Source organism: Artemia franciscana, chromosome 18 (assembly GCF_032884065.1).
Source record: "Artemia franciscana chromosome 18, ASM3288406v1, whole genome shotgun sequence".
Taxonomy (NCBI): Eukaryota; Metazoa; Arthropoda; class Branchiopoda; order Anostraca; family Artemiidae; genus Artemia; species Artemia franciscana.
In genome coordinates this window covers 12,734,610-12,757,326 of record NC_088880.1, presented here as the reverse complement: position 1 = coordinate 12,757,326, position 22,717 = coordinate 12,734,610, and the positions used below count along the sequence as shown (strand labels likewise).

General features: G+C 34.5%; 2 protein-coding genes across 6 annotated transcripts in view; one reads left to right on the top strand and one right to left on the bottom strand.

Moving 5' to 3' along the window:
• LOC136038634 (lysine-specific histone demethylase 1A-like) overlaps positions 1–22,717 on the bottom strand; it is a gene marked incomplete at its 3' end in the record, with an annotated part of 406,525 nt that overhangs the window by 254,276 nt on the left and 129,532 nt on the right.
• LOC136038632 (proton channel OtopLc-like) overlaps positions 1–22,717 on the top strand; it is a 94,383-nt gene that overhangs the window by 50,191 nt on the left and 21,475 nt on the right. For 4 of the 5 annotated variants that reach the window (XM_065721873.1, XM_065721874.1, XM_065721871.1 and 1 more), the window contains 4 exons: positions 2,387–2,633; positions 12,325–12,439; positions 13,842–14,076; positions 18,522–18,679. In XM_065721873.1, coding sequence (XP_065577945.1) covers positions 2,387–2,633; positions 12,325–12,439; positions 13,842–14,076; positions 18,522–18,679 — 755 coding nt within the window. Of the gene's footprint in view, positions 1–2,386; positions 2,634–12,324; positions 12,444–13,841; positions 14,077–18,521; positions 18,680–22,717 lie in introns of all 5 variants that reach the window. The other variant, XM_065721872.1, reaches the window with a different exon arrangement.

Genomic DNA, 22,717 nt, shown 5'->3' with positions numbered 1-22,717 from the left:
CTGGATTAGCACGTGCCTTATCCATACCTAAATTATATGTCTATGAATTTGGCATTGCTGACTTATTTCCCGTTTGATTATCGTTGTTGTCGAAAGGTCACTTTAGTATCAAAATGAGCATCAGCTTAAATTTATTCCAGGGGCAAAAGGATGGGGGAGTGTGGATTTATTTTGGGTAGGGAAATCCCATCAAAAATACAACAAATAGACATTTTGGGTAAACTATTAAAAAGTATAAGAAAAATCTCGAGCTTTTACGTCACTTCATAATTTTTTCTCGAGAATTGACATTTTACTTTCTGTAGTTAATTTTTTCTTTTGCCCTTAAGACTTATAATCAAACTGACCCCTTATATTGCCCTAATCTGCTTCTCAGCCAATGCTACCGAAAGTGTTGCTACCGATAAATTGGTGCCTAACGAATTCTAAAGTATTGGCAAAACCACTTGTTGTTTTCAGTTGCCTAAACAACTATGATTATTGAACGTTATATAGATATTTGATATATATTCTGTGAGTATTATCATCGTTTTTCATTGCTCCTTGTTTTCTCTTTTTAACCAATCTAGAAATTGAGTGGGATGAGTCGCTGCATTTACCAACTGAGAACTAGATGTATGCAGGTCAAGATTTCAGTGGTGGTCATGTCACTTTTTTCATCCGTCTTTAATTCATTTCGTAATCGTATCAATTTAATTCTTCTCACTGATTGAATTTGATTCAAGAATATGTAAAGCCACGGCACTTTGCGCCACGATTTCATCGATTCATTTTGTTCTTATGGACTCCCCAAAAATAATGCAGGGGTGGGGCATTCCCCCGACATAAAACGCCTCTGTGTCTGTAGCCTAGATCAATATTGCTTAAATCTGATTGTTCAAGTGAATGTCACCCGATGATATTTCGTGGTAGTCTATCTCATATCTTTTGATGTGGTTGAATAATTAACTAAAAGAGATAAGGTACAATAGTAAGAAAGCAGACAAAGGAGGTATTAAAAGTAAAAGTCACGTAAATAAAAAAAAAAACAATCATATGGTACTTTTTACAGTAATGTGTTCGCTTGCAGACTCTCTCCTCAAAACTAATATACCAACATTAATTGTATTCTGAATGAAGTGCATACGTCCTTTTCCATTTGAATTTTCGTGCTTTTCTTGTGACCTAAGAAAAAACACTAATAGAATTCAATAATCACTAAATTTCCCCAAAAAGTTCCTAAAGATCACTAGGACAAATAAAATCACCAAGCAGGTAAAACAATCACTAAAAACGGTAGTAAATTACTGGACTGGCAACCCTGGATTACTAGCTATCCAGTAATAGTTATTTAAAGCTCTTCTTAAGTTATTCCTTGCTATGGCAAGAATTTCTACCTAAACATTAAAAAAGATGAGTGTTCTTTTATGTCCTTAAACTTACGAGTGACTGATCCAAAAAATTATTTCTTTGTAGTCACAGAAAAATATTGTCAATTAGTGAAATGATAGATGAGAGCAAAAATATGTTATCCAGTGACTGGTGAAAACAGAACGGCTTACCCAATGGCCCACTAAAACCAGAACCATAATTTTTTGCAACGTTTGACAACGTTAGCAACGTTTTCTTCGATACCATTTTTTTAATGACAGAAATATGTAGCTAGTATTTTGAGACACGATAGACTCATGTGGGGACGACGATTAAATAAATTATGTTGATGATAGGAACGTATGGAGGTTCATATTGTTATAATGAAGCACATATTTCTTAAAAAGGGTAGCGTTAAAATTTGAGCTCTTGGTTTTTACTTTCACTTTTGCTCCATTTTCGAGTGCAATTCTCGGCAACATGTCAAGTCAAAACGAGCAGCTCCTGGTAATTTGTTACTTTTTCTATTTAACAAGTATTGGTTTAATAAACGTTCTTCATTTGAAAATATGGTAAGCTCTTGGACAATAGTCTTCTGAAGTATATTTTGGATTATAAAATAGAGCATCGCCTCTTCTGTTAATCACTATTATACAGTATTATATTCTTTGAAAAGAAGGACTTTCACTTTTAAATTTCTGATGTATTTTCGAGGTATGATCAGGTTTAGACTCCAAGATTTCACAGATTAACCTGCAGGCCGTTTGAACATCTACTCGAAGTCCTAAAGTACGACTGAGAGCTTGTAAATACAAAGACCAGTTGTGCGAATAAGAATTAAAAAATATATGCTCTGGGGATACATAAAGACAAAAACAAATATTTCCTTATTTAAACATTCTCCTATAGTAGGTTAGCCAAATAGTGGACTCCGTTCCCTTCCTAAGCCAGTTGTAGCTGTACTCCTGTACAGGCCTTTAAAAGAATGAAAGAATGGATCAAATGTAACAGCGTAAAGTAATTTATTTGTTTTCAGGGCATGGAGAAGCTCCAGAACGAGACAGCCTTGATGGCCAACTTCCCGGTTCGTTGGGTCCAGGTCCGAGTGGAGAGTCGCCAGGAAAACTTGACAAAGAGAAAGGCGAAAAGAAACCCAAAAAAGCCAAAAAGAAGAAGGAAGATATGACACTGGACATGCCTCCCATACCCTTACCTGGTATGACGATTAAAAAAGCTCCTTCTATGATTGGCGGAGATGGATGGGGAGGTCCTACAGAGCCCTGGTAAGTTTAATAAACAGCCCAGCCTATAGCCCACAGCCTACAGCCCAGGTGTACCTTTGGTAGTGTAGATATTAAATAATCTCTTAGATGACCCTTCCTTTCCATTTACAATTGAAATGAAAAAAAAAAAAGATTTAAAAACGGGTAACACCTATTTTGTAAGATAGTGAGAACAGACAAATGAAAACTTATTTTTTACGAAAACTAATAATAAAAGTTCAAATATTCCGCATTCCAATTCGGAAGCCGTCATAAACAGGGAAAAGATTAGATAAACCAAAACATAAGGAAAAGCAAAGAAAACAAATGGACACTATAAAACTTAAAACAAAAGTAAAAGGAAAGGAAAACCTAAATTTAAACAAGATCCGATATGGTATTCCACGTAACAATACGCAAGGCACAAGGCATAATGTCTACTATCCATTGTTGTGCTTACATGTCTGAATAATCATCTGATATGGGATCCTAGCATTCTGAAACAGTGTTTTATTTTAAAATATTCCATGTGCCTAAAGCAAACTAATTGAAATTAAATACAATTTGAGAAATAAAAATATTTTATAAATGAAAGGAATATTTTGTATTTCTAATCTCGCATAAACTCGTTGACTATTTGCAAAGTTTACTTCCCTTTGACGTATCAAACAGTTCGTGGTAACGAACTGTAGTAAGGAGCGATCCGGCTCAATAGTAACCAAAACTCTAAAAAATTGAATTTTGATATCAGTAGCTACATCAAAAGAATCGCATTTTAATGCTGATTTTAAATATATAAGTTTCATCAAGTTTAGTCTTAGCCATCGAAAGTTACGAGCCTGAGAAAATCTGCCTTATTTAGGAAAATAGGGGGAAACGCCCCCTAAAAGTCGTAGGATCTTAACAAAAATGACACCATCAGATTCAGCGTATCAGAGAACCCTACTGTAGAAGTTTCAAGCTCCTATCTACAAAAATGTGGAATTTTGCATTTTTTGCCAGAAGACAAATCACGGGTGCGTGTTTATTTGTTTGTTTTTTTTTTGTTTTTTTTTCCAGGGGTCATCGTATCGACCAAGTGGTCCTAGAATGTCGCAAGAGGGCTCATTCTAAAGGAAATGAAAAGTTCTAGTGCCCTTTTTAAGTGACCAAAAAAATTGGAGGGAATCTAGGCCCCCTCCCACGCTCATTTTTTTCCCAAAGTCAACGGATCAAAATTTTGAGATAGCCATTTTGTTTAGCATAGTCGAAAATCATAATAACTATGTTTTTGGGGATGACATACTCCCCCACAGTCCCTGGGGGAGGGGTTGCAAGTTACAAACTTCAACCAGTGTTTACATATAATAATGGTTATTGGGAAGTGTACAGACGTTTTCAGGGGAATTTTTTTGGTTTTGGGGGAAGGGTTGAGGGAGGGGGCTATTTGGGAGGATCTTTCATTGGAGAAATATGCCATGGAGGAAAAAAATTCAATGAAAAGGGCGCAGGACGAATCTGGTCACGTTAGAAAAAAACGTCAAATTAAGAGCTTAATATACAATGCTGGGTGTTCGGAGCCTCTCTATTATGGAGTATAATTTGAAAATAACACAACTATACGAGCGATAAAACATATATATCACAACCATAACTCAACTAACGAAAGAACTGCTAAGAGATAACACAACTATAAAGCGAAAACAGGTGAAAACTAACGGGAAAATAAACGAACTAAGAGGTGGAAGGGGCCCAGAGAAAAAATTTAATCCTTTTTCAATTTTGAACCTAACTTCCGCAAAGGAGTAATAATGTCAGAAGCCCCGAAATATCGAATTATTTTCTTTTCAAACAGTTCGTGGTAACGAACTGTAGTAAGGGGCGACCCGGCTCAATAGTAAACGAAACTCTGAAAAAACGGAATTTTGATGCTAAAAGATACATCAAAAGAATTGGATTTTTACGCTGATTCTAAATATATAAATTACAATTAATTTAGTCTTTGTCATCAAAAGTTACGAGCCTGAGAAAAGTTGCCCTATTTTGGAAAAAAGGGGAAACATCCCTTAAAAGTCATAGAATCTTAACGACAATCAGACTATCGCATTCGGTATATCAGAGAACTCTATACCAAAAATTTCAAGCTCCTATCTAAAAAATGTGGAATTTTGTATTTTTTGCCAGAAGACAAATCACGGGTGCGTGTTTATTTGTTTGTTTGTATTTTTTGTTTTTTTCCCAGGATCGACCAAGTGGTCCTAGAATGTCGCGAGAGGGCTCATTCTAACGGAAATGAAAAGTTCTAGTGCCCTTTTTAAGTAACCAAAAAAATTGGAGGGCAAACAGGCCCCCTCCCATGCTCATTTTTTTTCCGAAAGTCAACAGATTACAATTTTGTTCAGCATAGTCGAAAACCATAATAACTATGTCTTTTGGAATGACTTACTCCCCCACAATCCCTGAGGGAGGGGCTGCAAGTTACAAACTTTGACCAGTGTTTACATATAGTAATGGTTATTGGGAAGTGTACAGACGTTTTCATGGGGATTTTTTGGTTTGGGGGGTGGGGTTGATGGGAGAGGGCCTTGTGGGAGGATCTTTCCTTTGAGGAATATGTCATGGGGGAAGAAAAATTCAATGAAAAGGGCGCAGGATTTTCTAGCATTACTATAAAAAAAAAAACAATGAAAAAATAAACATGAAAACGTTTTTTCAAATGAAAGTAAGGAATAGCATTGAAATTTAAAACGAACAGAGATTAGTACACATATGAGGGGTTCTAAAAATACTTTAGCATAAAGAGCGAGGTATTTAGGAGGAGATAAATACCTCGCTCTTTATGCTAAAATATTTTTAGCGATTTCAACTATTTATTCTACGGCCTTTTTGATTCAGGGGTCATTCTTAAAGAATTGGGACAAAACTTACGATTTAGTGTAAAGAGCGAGGTATTAACGAGGGTACAAACCCCCTCGTACACATAATAAAAATATAAGAATATAAAAGTTTGTTACGTAAGTTAATTCTTAAGTTACGTATATTTTTTACTAATAAAAACGTACGTTGAATATTAAAAGTTCTAGTAGCCCTTTTAAGTAACCAAAAAATTGGAGGGCAGCTAGGCCTCCTTCCCCACCCCTTATTTCTCAAAATCGTCTGATCAAAACTAAGAGAAAGCCATTTAGCCAAAAAAAATTAATATGCTAATTTCATTTCAATAATTTATGTGCGGAGAGCCAAAATCATGCATTAATTCAAAAACGTTCAGAAATTAAATTAAAAAATAACCAGTTTTTTTTAACTGAAAGTAAGGAGCGACATTAAAACTTAAAACGAACAGAAATTACTCCGTATATGAAATGGGTTGTCCCCTCCGCAGTCCCACGCTCTTTACGCTAAAGTTTTTAATTGTTTTAAAAAATAGAATTGTGGCAAAGAGTCATACTTTAGCGTAAAGAGCGAGGGACTGCGGAGGGGACAACCCATTTCATATACGGAGTAATTTCTGTTCGTTTTAAGTTTTAATGTCGCTCCTTACTTTCAGTTAAAAAAACTAGTTTTTTTTTAATTTAATAAAATAAAGGTTCGAACTTCTTGGAGCTGGTTATGCGAAATCTCTTGATCTTCTTTCTTAGCATAAGTATATATGGTTTTAACCTGTTCTTCCTTTAATTACTATAAATTGAATTTAATCGACATGTTGAAAAAGCCAGTTCAACATATCGTAAAACAAAAAATAATAACCGTTATTTATTCTTTAAGTCAAATGATTATATTCAAGTAAAAAGGGATCAACAAAAGGATCAACAATTAAGGTTTTAGAATTAACATCGCCAAAAAAAATATTTTAATTAGGAATGAATACACCATAAATTGATTTCTCAAACAGCACAAAAGAAATAAAAATTAAGTGACCAAGCTCCATTGAAGAAAACTAAATTGACAAAAAAATTAATTATTTATCTTCACCTTTTTCTCCTATTTTACCAAAAAAATAACAAAATAATTTAAAGAAAAATGTTTTCAAATCTCAAACAATTATTGGTCCGTTTTTGAATACAGGACAAGATATAATCCACCCAGAAAATACAAATTGGTTTATATAGAATAAATTGCTTTTGTGAAAAATTTTATGTCGTGAGAATCCATCAAAACTTAGAAAATAAACTTCCACAGCACAAAATAGCTATAGATTCTTTCTTAAAGTATAAAACAAAGGGAGTAACTTCTCATTCAGCAGTTATGGAACACATACTTGATCTTCCACATCACAATGAAATGTCTGACCAAACAAAAATAATCGATAGTTGTGTTAGACTATTATAAAATTTGAAAAAAATTATAGAAATTAAAAAAAATATGTATAAGGATATTAGTATAAATAGAGATGGAGGGGAATATCGATTAGATCCAACTTACAATAGTTTAATCAAAAAAGGATATAAAACCATATATAATTATGTACTTATATTAAATTAAGAAGATCAAGAAATTTTGCATAATGAACCCAATAAAAGTTTGAACCTCAAAAATAAAGGTTAAGATGAAATAAACTTAAAAAAATAAGCTTGTAACAGATTAGTGATGTAATATATACATTCAGTTTTCCAAACACAATAGTTTCTTAAATAATTTTTTTTTAATTAACCAAGGACACAAATAAGATTTCAAATAGGAAGACTGTTCATTTAGCGAAAATTCCATATCAGAAGATATTTCAGACATATACGTACAATAGTGTATAGTAAATATCCTGCCAGCCTAATTGTCTTATTTTATCAATAGAGTCTAATTAAATCATTACTTAAAAATTAATGTACGTTAGTTAATTTTTTAAGCTTAGTTTTTTCTCTTGGAAGTATTTTTGTTCCCGTTGGAAAAAAAAATTGTTCCCGTTGGGACCAATTTTGTTCCCGTTGTTACAGTTCCCTTGGAACTGTATGTATTTTTACGTAACTGGTTCTGTTGCACATTAATTTTCTATTTTCCGACGACATTCAAGCCGTTGTCATGTGATTGCGATCCTCTGTGGGTGATGGCCCCCCGTCAAATTGAGATACAAAGTAATATATTAACGAAGAAGGGGTTTTTAACAACTAATATGAATAAACTATCATTAATGGTGTCAATATGCATGCTACACCATATGAAAAACGATCTATGGTTCGGCTCAGTAATTTCCAAAGACCTCTCATCAAACTAAAAACTCCTATTTCCAAACCTTAAGTTTGTAAAGCTTAATCTCATGGTCAAATTTTGTTCAAATTTTGGGTTGGAGGAGGAGTGTGCGTAGCTGTGTTGGCCTCAGGTGGCTTGGTGCTGCGGTGAGTCATTAGTAGTAGTAGTGTATGCTCTTTTCCTATGTCTAATTTGTTTCCCAGAATTTCGTTTTAAACTTCAATTTTTCTTCGATTTCACTAAAAGAATTGCTGGAAAGCGATACTTTGATATGATGCTTTTGACTGTCTAGGAATCTATAAAAAAAAAAAAAAAAAAAAAAAAAAAAAAAAAAAAGAACGGGTTTCTCAGTGTGTCCTCGCTCAATTAAAATGTAGGTCATGTAAAATATACTCTTCAATTTTTTGGAAGACATGTTACCAAGAACTTGTTTCAAATGGGGCGGGGCCATACTTTGAGAAATACAAGTACGAAGATCCAGGCCCCCAGACTTGCTAAAATTTCTTGAATCTCTGGCAATTCCCATTCAAATCGCCGAGGTATTTGCTTGTACTATTAGTACCCTCATCAAAGAAAATGTGTGTTTGTGCCTTTTTGGAGAAAGGGCAAAACGTGTCAAAACATCAAAAACATAGCACACATTATGAGAGATATCTTAGAAACCAAGAGATTTTGATATCAAAGTTCCAATGCATACACAGGGTTAATTCATGTATGGCCTGATTCAACCCCTCCGTGATGCGAGTTTCTCCCGAAACCTCCTCTGTGATATGATTCTTTGGAAACATGCCTGGTTGATCCCTCAAACAACCTTGGTTTGCGCCAAGACGCAGGGATACGGAAAAAATCCAACTCCGTTAGCTTTCTTGAGCCAACCAAATTTAGGCTATAAATTTGAACCTTAGGATTTAAATATCTACTGTCAGCACCGTTGGAATACGAATTTGGTCACGGCAGGTAAATCAAACTTGGTGTTCAAAAATCTAGGTGGTAGTTTTTTTTTTTTTTTTTATCAATGAATTACCAAAAAAGGGGCAATTTTTAATAAAAAAACAACCAAGAGAGGTATTTTTCAAAAACATAAGGGGGAATCTTACGGGAGTAATCTAGAAATTTAAGTTCTAGCTTTGTTCTTATAAAGTTGTTGCTCTTATATGCGTTAATGATATTAAAGAATAAGAAATAGTGTTTGTAACTACCTCTTTTTTCAATATATTAATTTGAAAAATAGTTGATTAAAGAAATTAATTCTAATAAGAAAATTAAAGAACAATAACAAATTCCCGGTTAAGCCGCTTTTTATTTGTTACAATTTATGTTAAGTTGAGATGAAAAGGTAAAACCAAACTTGGTAACGTAGGTAAACCAAACTTGGTATACGAATTTGCAATTCTGTTTAACAGCAAGAATATCGATATTCAATAGAAACCTGCATATTTCAATAATTATTTTTGTTGCTTGTATTTGACATCTACTGCTGGACTAAACCTTGGTTCGAGGACTGCACATGTGCATAGAACGATTTTTTTTTAATTATGTGGGTTTGACTTTTTCTGGATAACCACGACCAAAGCGATTTTAAAAATACCAAACCACAAACGTTAAATATCTACAGTTATCATGGGAGTTTTGAATCAAATTTGCTATCGACGTTTCATGTTATATGACAAAATATAAGCATTAAAATTGAAAACTTAATAAAGACGTAAATGCCGTATTTGCGGACTGGATAATCCCTTCAAAGATGTTCAAGTCCCCAAATAAGCCCTGTGATGAACTTCGCTGTTAAGTTTAATGGGTCAAAGAGGGATGTAAGGGGTTTGACTGTAAATAGGATCTCTATACTGAAAGGGTGTTTAAAGAGATTTCCGGTTTTTATGGCACCTGGTATTTACCAGGTGACATATAGCGATCGGATGAAATTTGGCAGGCGTATCAGGAACCAGACCAGATTAAATTAGAAATAGTCGTTTCCCCGATTTGACCATCTAGGGGGGGGGGCGGTTAATTCGGAAAATTAAAAAAATGAGGTATTTTTAACTTACGAACGGGTGACCGGATCTTAATGAAATTTGAAATTTAGAAGTAATTAATGTCTCAGAGCTCTTATTTTAAATCACGACATGATCTGGTTACATTGGGGGGGGGGGGGTGAGTTCGAGGGGAAACCGGAAATCTTGGAAAACGCTTAGAGTGAAGGCATCTGGATGAAACTTAGTGGGTAGAATAAGCAAATGTCGTAGATACGTGATTCACGTAACTGGACTGGATCCACTCCCTTTGGGGGAGTTAGGGGGGTCAGTGCTTTGACCAGTTCGGTGCTTCTGGACGTTCCAGGAAGATAAAAATTGGTAGGCGTGTCAGGGACCTGCACAAATTGACTTGATAAAGTCTTTTTCCCCAATTCGATCCTCTGGGGGCTGAAGGGAGAGGGAAAATTAGAAAAAATGAGGCATTTTTATCGTTCGAATGGGTGATCAGATCTTTATGAATTTTGATATTTAGAAGGACCTCGTGTCTCAGAACTCTTATTTTAAATCCTGACCGGTATTAAGCCTCTGATTTTCCTTCTAAATCAATCTATTGATTCTTAGAATTTTATTAGAGCTCATGCCATATGACCTCTTGGCTCTTGGCTTTTCCGACCTCGTCACAAGTGCCATATGAGCTCTTAGCTCTTGTTTCTATATCCGCTCCCTTTGGGGGAGTTAGGGGGGTCAGTGCTTTGACCAGTTCGGTGCTTCTGGACGTGCCAGGAAGATAAAAATTGGTAGGCGTGTCAGGGACCTGCACAAATTGACTTGATAAAGTCTTTTTCCCCAATTCGATCATCTGGGGGCTGAAGGGAGAGGAAAAATTAGAAAAAATGAGGCATTTTTATCGTTCGAATGGGTGATCAGATCTTTATGAATTTTGATATTTAGAAGGACCTCGTGTCTCAGAACTCTTATTTTAAATCCTGACCGGTATTAAGCCTCTGATTTTCCTTCTAAATCAATCTATTGATTCTTAGAATTTTGTTAGAGCTCATGCCATATGACCTCTTGGCTCTTGGCTTTTCCGACCTCGTCACAAGTGCCATATGAGCTCTTAGCTCTTGTTTCTATATGGAGAACTATAATCCCATTCTAACATTTGCCTAAGACAGTGGTAGCGTATTATACAATGCGTATAGCGTTATAATCAACGTAAAAAAAATAATAAAAAAAATACAACCAAAAAAGAACTTTAAGAACACTTAAGCGCTACACCTCCAAAGCCATGAACAAAAGGTGGGACTTGTTTTGGATGTAGTGTTCTTCAATTCAATGATTTAATTTAAACCCAATAACATATAACAAAAGTATATAAGCACAACTAAGCAATATAGTAAAAACATGCACAAGCAAAGCACAATCTGATGTGATAAATAATGCTACATCTCCCTTCTTCACACTTTACAATGTCTAAATATCTAGCCATCCTACTGGCCTAATTACTCTGCCATTGAGGGTGTGGTGCAAGTTCACGGACACATAGGGAAGTGAATTCTCTTCACATAAGTCAAGATCAAATTTTTGGGCTTCTTCTATTGAATAAGAACCAATAGAAGGATTTCGAACATAGGAAGTATCCACGCAGGCCGCATACTTATTTTGGTCTCGAGTTGCCGGGTAACATGGGCAAATGTAATATGTGTCGGAAGATAAGGGTTCTGTTCCTTCGTAATCTAGAACAGGCGACAGTTTCAACTATGTAGATTGTAGGATCTCTGTTACGGGAAATAATTTTTCCTCAAGTCCGAGAGTTATTTGGCTTTTCCTGGACAAAAACTTCGTCACCTGGCTGGAGTTCCATGAATAGATTTGCTGATTTGTCCTATTAAATTTTTTTGCCTAATTTTTTCAATCAGCCAGTGTTGCATGAAATATTACGGTGCGAAGACTCAGGATTTTAGCTGTTGGTATACTGATTGGGTAAGTGTGAGAATGTCACCAGTTCTCAAAAGTTTTTCACGCAGTATAGGTTTTGTCACTCAACACACAATTTTGTCTGTCACCATCTCACTTTCTTAGTTCTGCTATGTACTCCTATAAAGCTCCTTATCTGCGTGCAAATAATGTAAAACACGATTCACTCAAGATATATTCCGTCGGCCTTAGAAGCCAAATTTAAACTTCTGTGAAATTCCACAACGTAGGCAAATTATTAAAACATTTTAAATCCCACTTAAATTACAAATTGAATGAAAAAAAAGTTTTCACTGTGGCATTTTGTGTGAAATCTTCAGGTTTTAGAACGGAGAAAGTGAATTAATAAATGTCTTAGTTATATTGCATTGATTTTCGGTTTTCCCAGTTGTTGCTAAAATTATTATTATAAATCTCTACTTCACAGACCGGAACAAGTCAAGTTAAAACTTTAAGCATCGTTGGATAATTAGATTAGCTCCATAGAAAACATTTTTAAAAAGCCCCGAAAGGATTATTTAAATTTAAGATAATTCTGATTTCTTAATGTTTTATTTTTCATTGTTTCGTTGAAATTCCTTATTTTCAGTAAAAGACTTTTTCAGTAACCGAATATGGGTGACATTAAGCTCCTTGTATGGCAGACTTCTTGTGGTCCTGACGTTTGCGTTTTGCTTAACTGAAACCATGGACAACAAACTCCCGCCATTCCATTTTCAGGTAAGTCGAATGTGTATCGAATCAACATGAAAGATGTACGATTAAATACCAAATGGATATCTGTTATAATTCCAGAACCTCAGTCAAGAACGTCCTTTTACTTCATAATACTGGCACCAATTTACGGAAATTAGGGAGGGGGATTTTATTTTTCAAAATTTGGGGCAGCACGATTTTATTGTTGATTTTTTTACAATTTTTTTAATAAAATACAAAAAATAACATGTATTTCAACACAAATATCAAAACATACTGTTCTAATTTAGGAGTGGGAAAAAACTCTATGGAGACAAACTCCCGCCAGTGCCCACCAATTGATGCCACTGTTCCAGAATGTGCTAAACTAAACTCTGTTGTCTGGGTTAGCCTCAAAATTGTTTTACATAAGCTCAAAATGTCTCGTTGCCAAAAAAAAAACATTAAAGAGATTATTGAAGAGCTTTCTTATGGCTTTTTGGCTTTTATTTATTTAATGCTTTTGTTCACGCTTTGAATGATCATACCTTGACCCGTAGATTCACCTAATACAAAACTATGGCACCCTAAAATTCGACCGAACCTAACAAAAGGTGCAAAAGCTTTTTGTCATTTGATTGGCTGATTTTTCTGTCAGTAGTGACCAAATGGGGAAATTTCGGGACTAATGAAACACAAATATTTGTTTGACAGACCCGAAGGTATACGGGAATGAGATACTACAAGCTTAAAGATAATTTTTAGAGGCAGTTCTTTCAATAAAGGATTATTTAAGCCAGCAAATATACAATAAAAAATAATTTTTTTTAGAAAAACGTGATCAAGAAGGTTCTTTCATTGTTTTCCTCTTCCTTTCTTCTTATTTTGTTTGAATTGTTTTTGTTAATATTGTATTGTGTTCAGTCACTTACTGGCAACAACCTCAGGGTTGTATTGTGATATACTCATTTTTCCATGATTAAACCCGTTTATTATTGCTATCATTGTTGTTATTATTACAATTATTATTAATATAAAAACCAGCTGTCCCATCTGGATTTGGTGGGATATTTGACTAATTATTTCCCCAATATTACACCTTGTGAAATCAGAATCATTTAAAGATTTTTGTATGCATGATCTAAGGACGCAAATGGCTTTGCGATTTATGATTTGGCTCGAGTACCTCACCACCCCATCCCCTACAAAATCCAAATATATATGTATATTAAGCCTATTATGACTCATTATTAATGAGGGATCATTTGGAGAATGGTCCTCATTCAGGGATCATTTAGGGATCAGCTAGAAACGTGCAGCCCCAATAGTAACATAAAAGTTCTTAAACAAAAAACAGAGCAAATTATTATTTACCCATATTGTATTAACTTACGACTAATTTAACTGAAGATATTTTTTTCCTTTCTTCCAATTATTTTTTTTTCAGGGAGTTTACCTCGTATATCTTTACGTTGGAAGTATTATTTCGATTCTGACGATCTATGTTGCGATTCTCTTAGATTCCTGCCCTATACGTAACAATGGAGGCTCAGTTATTTCCCTAACGGGGAGTAATGACCCTGAAAGTGGTTCCATTAAGTCTTTTGGCTCTTTACGAAAAGCTCATTTGAATAAAAACAGCTTACCAAGGACGTCTTTTTACCTCAGAATTGGAGCATTGGGTAAGTAATATTCATTTTCACCAAGAATCAATCACGAGGTGATTCTTTTGTTTAAAAAAATAAAAAAATTCACTATGGGATGATTAAATCAAAATTAATGGAATGATTAAATCAAAATTCTTCTGAAAAGTCAAATTTCTTAATATCCGTAAGCAACTTGTGTAAAATCATAGCCCTGTTTCAAAAGGTGTTCAGCTCAAGTCAGGTAGGGGGGTGGGGGGAATTGAAGATTAATAAAAAGCCAAGAACAGTAAGCAATCGTTCCACAATTTGAGTTTGATTTTTATATAAGCTGGGCATTAAGGGTTTTTGGAGATATTAATTGCAAATATGAGACTGAAATCGTAGTTCGAGTATGGTAAAGCAAAATGCAGCATGTAATCTTCATGTTTCAAAAATGACTTATGATTCCGCCACAGTTTATATCCAAATATTTTTTGACTTTTTCCTGTAGATTTCCTTAATATTCAAATAAAGAAGTAAGCAATAGGTAGTGAGTATATTTTTATAAAACGGTAGATTTACAACCTACTTGATATTTAAGAGTACTATAAGGGTAAAGTTTCCTTTCGGAATCGTTAAAGCAAAACATAATATGTAGCTATCACCAGAGGTGCCATTTGGGGGGGGGGGGTCAGGGGTGGGCAAATGCCCACCCCAGATTTTCCAGGGGGTCCAAGCTTCCACCACAAAGGGCCCTTTGCCGGGCATAATAATCCCTTATGTCCAACATAATCCATTCTGTCCAATTGATTTGAAATTACTGCACGCCTTTTAACCAAAAAGCATAATTACCCTTGGGGTAATTACGCTATTTGCTATTAATCATTGTACACTTTGAAAGTAAGTTAGATACATAATAAAATTCTCAAGTTCTGTCAAATGCCCATTTCCTAGATGATCATATTAATATTATAAATCCTGAATATTTGCAGTAATTCCTCTAAGTTGACAGATTAAAATAGGTCAGTTCCTGTCAAAAGTTTCGACGTTTATTTCTTTGTTTTAGTGAATGTAAGCCACCGTTTTAGATTACTTGAGTCAGTTCTTATTCTATTTCTGTCCTCATCTTATGTGCATTTACTGTATCGTATGTGTAAATAAACGTTTTTATTCTTGACACATAAACTTTATGAAAGTTAGAGATGCTTGACATCCTCTACTGGTCGAACCCCAGATTGTAGGCCAACGCTACCATAAGACTCTAAAGACGAGAGCACAGAGAGAAGTAGAAGACTTTACATCATTAAGCCTGTTAACTTTTTATTTAGGTAAATATAAAGGTATTAATAGCCATTAGCATTAGAACTCAAAAGATCACCAGGCGGCTGAAACAATTTGTGACAATTTCGACGCCAACGAAGGAAAGAACTTTATCCAATCTGGGAATCGGACTACTACTTTGGAGGATGAAATGAAGCGAGAGTACTCCGAGACTTTTGACCGTCTACTAGCTGAATTTGACACAAGGCTCACAGATAAATTGCCAGCGCTGAGCACACTCGAAGCCTTGGATCCAAGCTTGACCAAGTTTAAGGACACAGAGTTGCTCAAGCGTTTCTCTGCTCTTTACAGCGAGCTGGATATCGATGACATTCTTCTCCAATCTCAAGCTGGTATTGCCAAGCATTTCTTGCTCGATGAGGAGAAAAAGCCAGAAAACTTCCTAGATATTGTCGACCATCTTCAAGCATTACCAGTGGCTTACTCAGAAGTAATTAAAGTACTTTGTATTGCTGCCACACTTCCTGTGACAACAGCAAGCAATGAGCGTTTGTTTTCTAGCCTAGAAACAGTGAAAAACTACCTGCAGTCTGCAACAGGAGGCAATCGTCTCAGTCACCTCCTTTTGATGTTTGCAGAGAAGGATTTAGTAAATTGGACAATAACCAGCTTGTTGACGATTTTGCAAAGATGAAACCTCGGCGGTTCCCCTTGTAACCTTGAGTGTTGTAATATTTTTTTCTCTTTTTATGTTTTTCCTTTTTGTAAATATATTTGATGAAGGAAAACCGATATTTTGGTTACAACCCTCAGCATGTTAATGAAAATTATTTTCACCGACGTATTGTTTACTTAAAAAAGAAAGTTTGCTGAAGAAGGCCAGCCTGTAGTCTGGTTGAATTTTTCACTTTCAGTTTAATCACTTAACCTCGTTGATTGTGATCATCGATGTTATAATTAATTTTAGAAGTCAGTGTGGCTGAGTTCCACATTTGCTTACAGTACATTTCCAAGCAACACACGGGTGCTGAAAATGCATTTTTACTTAGAATATTTGATCTATGTACTGCCAAAACCCGCATTTTTTCTTACGCGAAACGAAGTGAGTCGGGGGCTGGGGGGGGGCAAGAAGGAGTTCATGCCCACCCCAAGATTTGGCTCAAATGGCGCCTCTGGTTATCACTCCATTCAAGGCTTACTCGCTGCCTAAGATCAGCACCCATTTGTCAATTCGACATGATTTTTTGGATATTCTAAAACTTTCTATTTAGAAGAGTCACTGGCTGAATGTCTCCTTGCCAATTTTCAGACAAATATCTTAAAATACCAACGGAAAACCAGTTACATAACACTACCGTACTCCCAAAATAGAATTCCAGCTTGTAGAAAAATATCCCGTACTGCTGCTACTGATACTACCACTATCACTCCTATCAGAACTTCTCCTTTCACGACAATCACAACTGCTAGTGCTACAACTTCTATTCCTATTGAATAAAAGCTCCAGGCAAAACTGATCTAACCACAACTGATCTGATCATGACTCCTCCTATCACAACTATCCTCAGTTCTATAGGGACGTTTTAATGAAAATACAATTTGCCGAATTCCTGAGTCTAAGATCCTACCAAAGTCTTTGAAATTTAGGACACGCTACCAATAATCCTAACTTGAACGGTAAACAATTTTGCACGAATATTGAGGTCTAGCCACACCGATTGGCCACAAAAGTGGTCAAACCTTACACTAACACGGCTTGTCCTGGTACTCCTACCAGGCTTAGTCCTACTACTCCTTCAGTGACGACATCACCAGAGATGACTGTTCCTAGTTTTGTTTTTTATTATTATAGCATCTGAAAAATTTAAATGCTTCTTAGACTTCCATGACAAATTTTCTTTTTTATTACAATTGTATTTGCGATTGTCATTTTAGTTCTAATAGTTTAATATGAGACTTTTTTAATTAGTAGCTCTCCTTTAAATGTGCTATTTCGAAATGTGGTTGAATAAAACGTTTGATTTGAGGTAACTGTTTATTTTTCAGTAAAGCAAAATTACACCCTAGCATTTAGGGCGAATGCACAACACATTTAGTGTTGCTGTTTAGTTATTGTTGATAAACTTTTTTTTAAATTCAATTTTATAAAATTCTCCTATTCTGTGTATGTTACTTCAATTTTTGTTAGAGAGTTTAAAGAAAAGATATTTCTGATAACTATGTATTTAAATTTGAATCGTTTTTGGACAAAATAAAATAAGCCTATAAATCGAACTAATGAGGAAGTGAGAATTCTTTTCCACTGACAAACCAGATTCTTGAAACAAGATTCAGTATTATCAGTAGGAAAAAGAGCCAGTTTATAGAAATATATTGATGAATTGCCAACTGTGGAACAAGAAAATTTATAAACCCGCAAACCAAGACCCACGACCCAGCAAAACCCGCTATCGAAAACTTTCGAGCTACCCTTTTTTTGTTGAATTCATAGTCCAAACTAAGGTCTCATTATCCTGATAAAAGCATTTTCTTGATCTGGATTGTCAGCGGAGTGGCGTATTTTATAATTTGGATTATTTAGTCAAATTTACACAAATTTATTATTTACAAAAATTATTACAAATTTTTTGGTCAGTTGAAAAGACCTTAAAAAGACAGTACATTACTGGTTTGATTTGAACCTACTCACTATCTGATCTAAAAAAGCTACTGAATTTTTATGTTTATTAATGTGTTTGTGTTTCAACAATGTCCTCAAACATATTTAGAACACAATTCACTGATTTAATTTCTACAAAGACTGTTTATTGCTCGATAGCGAAAGTGTTTTAAATTATGATCTTTGTTGCTGATTTATTGCTATGAACTTAAAGTGTATTGAAGTGTATCATTAATTAAATATTAAAGTGTATCATATAATATGTATAATTAAATATAATATAAATATAACATAATATAATATAATATAATATATATAATACATATAATATAATAAAATATAATATGAAATATAATATAATTATAATATTAAATATAAAGTGTATAATTAAATATATATAATTAAATATTAAAGTGTATAATATAAATATGTAAGTGTATAATTAAAGTGTATTAAAGTGTATCAAGTGTATTGAGACTAGAATCTCAAAGTTAGAAATCGCGGATATATCTATTCGATTTACTTTGCAATATAATAAACTCAACATTTTGTTATTTTATAGTATTTGGTCTGATATCCCTAGTCTTTTCTGGTCTGGAAATAGCAATGCATTCGACATTAAATTCAAAGTGTGTCTATGGAGATTTGGCATTTGCCCATCCTGTTTTGCAAGCACTTTTTACTTTCCTGCAGATGCACTTTCTATTTGTAAATTCTGAGGTAAGTAAAAAAAAAGTTCAATGGATATTCCCTATCCTTTTAGCAAGAAAAATATTTCTTACTTTCCTGCAAGCACTTTATGCTTTCCTGCAGATGCACTTTCTATTTACAAATTCTGAGGTAAGTAAAAAGAAAAGTTCAATTGAAATTCCCTATGTTTTTAGCACAGACAATATTTTTTACTTTCCTGCAAACACTTTTTACTTTCCTGCAGATACACTTTCTATTTGTGAGCTCTGAGGTAAGTAAAAAGAAAATTTCATTGGACAATCTCTATCTGTTTAGCACGAACAATATTTTCCCTCCCAACTGCAAAAATGTAACAGTGATAAACCCGGGCTTCAGCTTTAAAGGGATTTAGCATTGGAATTCATCAAAAACAAAGGTCTACCTATTTCAGTGGAAGATATTTCAACTAATGTTTGGTGTATTATCTGTGCACGTGGATTGGGTCACATTAATGGTCTAAAGAACAGAGAGAATGTTTGGTGTTAAATTTCTAACATTATCAAATATAATATCATTGCTAGCTCTTTACCCTCTTGACTAAAGTTTAGAAATAAAACAAAGACGTTTCTGGCATTGTCAACTTTCACGTTTAGGTCTTGGGGTAAAATTTCCACAACCTCTAACTTGAATGGAGAAAATAGTTTACAAAATTTTGACGACGGTAACGCCCTCCTACAAACTCCTTTCTGCAAACTTCTGACAAAATGTATTGAAGTTTAGTAATACATCATTCAACGTTTGTTTGCTTGGAAGCATGCAAAGTTTTACAAAGTTTGCTCAGTGAAAATTGTCAAAATTCAAGGAATATATCTTTCTGTACTAGGAAAAGTTCAACTGTATATTTCACTCTGAGATAACATCCAACATGGACGATTTATCGCGAAATTGCAATTTTTTTTTTGTCAAAATCCTAAGACTTTTTCTTCAAAATAAGATCTCACAATATTTTTGTTATTATTGATTCAAAGTAAATTTTTGTATTACCCCGGTATTACCCCGTCTATTTCGTATAGGATACATGCTCATTGAGGATTGAAAGGAGCTTGTTTGATCAAAAATGCACTAGCGCTCTTTCTGGCTCCGGGCCCATGTCTCGTGAAGAATGGTTTCAAATAACTTTTTTTCCGAAAAATGTCCAAAAGACTTCTTTTTATTAACGGTTTGAAAGCTATATAAGTTACTAAAATAGCCTGAAATAAAACAATGAACAAAAAACGGGCCCAAAAAACCGTTTGTGTCGATTAGTTTGAAATCTGAATATCCAAGTTTCGAATAAGCGTTTTTACAGTAGGAATTTATAGGCCCTCCAGTAAAAATAAAAATTAGGTGGGCCAGCTCCAAAAATATGGCCCTGAAATGGGCAATAAAGCTTTTTCCAACCAACTTGAAATTTATATTTGAAAGTTTTGGGTCGAGGAAACTGCAATGAGAAAAAAATAAAGGAAAAGGTATTCGTTTGCTCAGAAATGGGGCCCTTAAAACATCGAAATATTGTTTTCCCCCTACAACTTGAAAATTATATCCGTTGATCTATGGATTAAGGAAAAAAAATTGTTCACCTAAAAGTTAGTCAAAAACTCTCTCTTTTTGTCGGCAAAAATTTGGAATATTGTTTTGACCACCCAATACTAAAAAAGACGTTGCTTGAGTTTTTAATTTTGCAATCATGAAAAAAAATGCTGCTTAAAGATCTATTTTTCAGTAAAGCAAAGTGGCATTCTTAATGTCTTTTTGCTTTTAGTTTTCATTTGTTACTTTTAAACTCGACCAGATTACTTATTTATTTTCTGGTAGTTAAAGGTTTCATTTATTCATCTATAGTGGTTTGTGTTCGTTTTAGGTTTGATTTGTTGTATTATTTATAAGGTTCATTTCTGCTCGTTTCGCTGACTTTGTTCCTGGTTTGAATGTTACTCTTTGCTTTAAAATTTCTTCGGAAAGTGTTTCAAAATTGGTCATTTAGAAAAAATAATAATAATCACTTTCTTTTGAGTTCCTTTTGAATAGTCTGTGACCGTGTAAATACTACGTAAACAAAAGAGTGTGCTTTTCTATATAATACAGAAATTAGACTAGGAAAAACAATAGAATATAGGAACTCATTAATATACTAGTATGGCCATGATCCTATACTTTTAAAACACATTAACAGTTACACTAATAGCTTCCTTCATATTAAGTTTGAATTTTAGGAAAAGCAATAAAAAACATGTCAACCTTACAGCGCCTTGTTTTCGTGAAGCAACAGATGTTGTTACTTAATTTTTTTTCAATAAGAAAAACTGATAACGTTAACATAGATCTTTTGGATATAAATTGAACTTTTCTTTTATTGCTTTTAGAAGAGTTTCTATTTTTCGGAAATTTTTATTATTGTTATAAAGACCTTTTACAGCAGTTGGGTCCTCCTAAGTAAACTTCACATCTCCCCCACCAGACAGAGGTCTTGCTACATTTTTGTGCACATATCATTTGGTTTACTATAGTTAAAAAAAAAACTCGACTAATACTCGACTATATTCGCGCAAATCACTTACCTCGCTCCCATGAATTCCTGCTAGGTATACCTACAGGCATCTCGAGTATCTTTTCATTGGGGGGAGGGACTTGTAGATTTTACCAAATCGCTATCTGATCTCTAATGAGTTTTCTACAAAAATCAGGTATTAGGCAAAATTTCTGGCCAATCTGCAAAGTTTTTGCCGAAATTTTTCCCTTCGGCAAAAACTCTACCGAAAGCCCAAAAGGTTAGGAGGTGGTGGACCCTTTGCCGCCTTCCCCTCGGGATACCTCTGTGTATACCTATCAACCCATATGATTGTGTCTACCCATTGCTCATAAAATATCGTGATAGGGCTTATTTCAACGGAAATTAAAAGTTCTAGTGCTCTTTTTATGTGACCGAAAAATTGGAGGGCAACTAGGCATCCTCCCACGCCCCCTTTTCTCAAAATTCTCTGATCAAAATTTTGAGATAGCCATTTTGTGAATGAAAGACCGAATAAATATGCCTTTGGGGATATCATGTCCCTTCCATAGTCCCTGGGGAAATGTCTTTAAGTTACAAAAGTTGCCCGTTATTTGCATATAGTGTTTGTTATTGGGAAGTATGTATACGTTTTTCAGGGGAGGGAAGAATTATTTGCTGGTGTGATTTTCCAAGGGGATAATTTTCCATGGGGAGGGAAGCTTCCAGGGGGTGAATTTTTCAGAGGAAATTTGATACTGGGGGAATTTGCCTAAATTCCTATACGAAATTCTTCTTTTGTCTTGCTTTCTCATTGTCTACTCAATTTTACGCGTGGAAATGTTAAGCATAATTGTCCGGCGTAAATTTTCACTAGGATTGGATTATCCAGAGAATAAATTTTTGGCTAAGAGGGATTTTTCCGGGAAGGAGTAGCCAGATTTCCTGGAGTTATTTAAAATATAATCAGGCATTAAATAAAAAAAAATTCAACTGAAAGTAAGGAGCAACATTAAAACTTAAAACGAGCAGAAATTATTATGTATATGAGGGGGGTTACACCTCCAAAACACCTTGCTCTTTACGCTAAAGTTTGAATTCTGACCCAATTCCTTATGAACGACTCTTGAGATACTATATTCGCTTAGTTAGAACAATAAGGAGCTTTTTTTAAAGTACTAGAAAACTTTAGCGTAAAGAACGACGTGTTTTGGACAAGTAACCCCCCTCGTGTACGTAATAATTCCTGCTCGTTTTAAGTTTTAATGTTGCTCCTTACTTTTAGTTAAAAAAAACAGTTTTTTTTATTTAATCAAACAGTTCGTTGTAACGAACTGCAGTAAGGAGCGACCCGGCTCAATTACAACCAAAACTAAAAAATGGAATTTTGATATCAATATCTACATCATTCGCATTTTAATGCTAATTTTAAATATATAAATTTCATCAAGTTTCATCTTACCCATCAAAAGTTACAAGCCTGAGGAAATTTGCCTTATTTTAGAAAATAGGGGAAAACAACCCCTAAAAGTCATATAATCGTAACGAAAATCAAACCATCA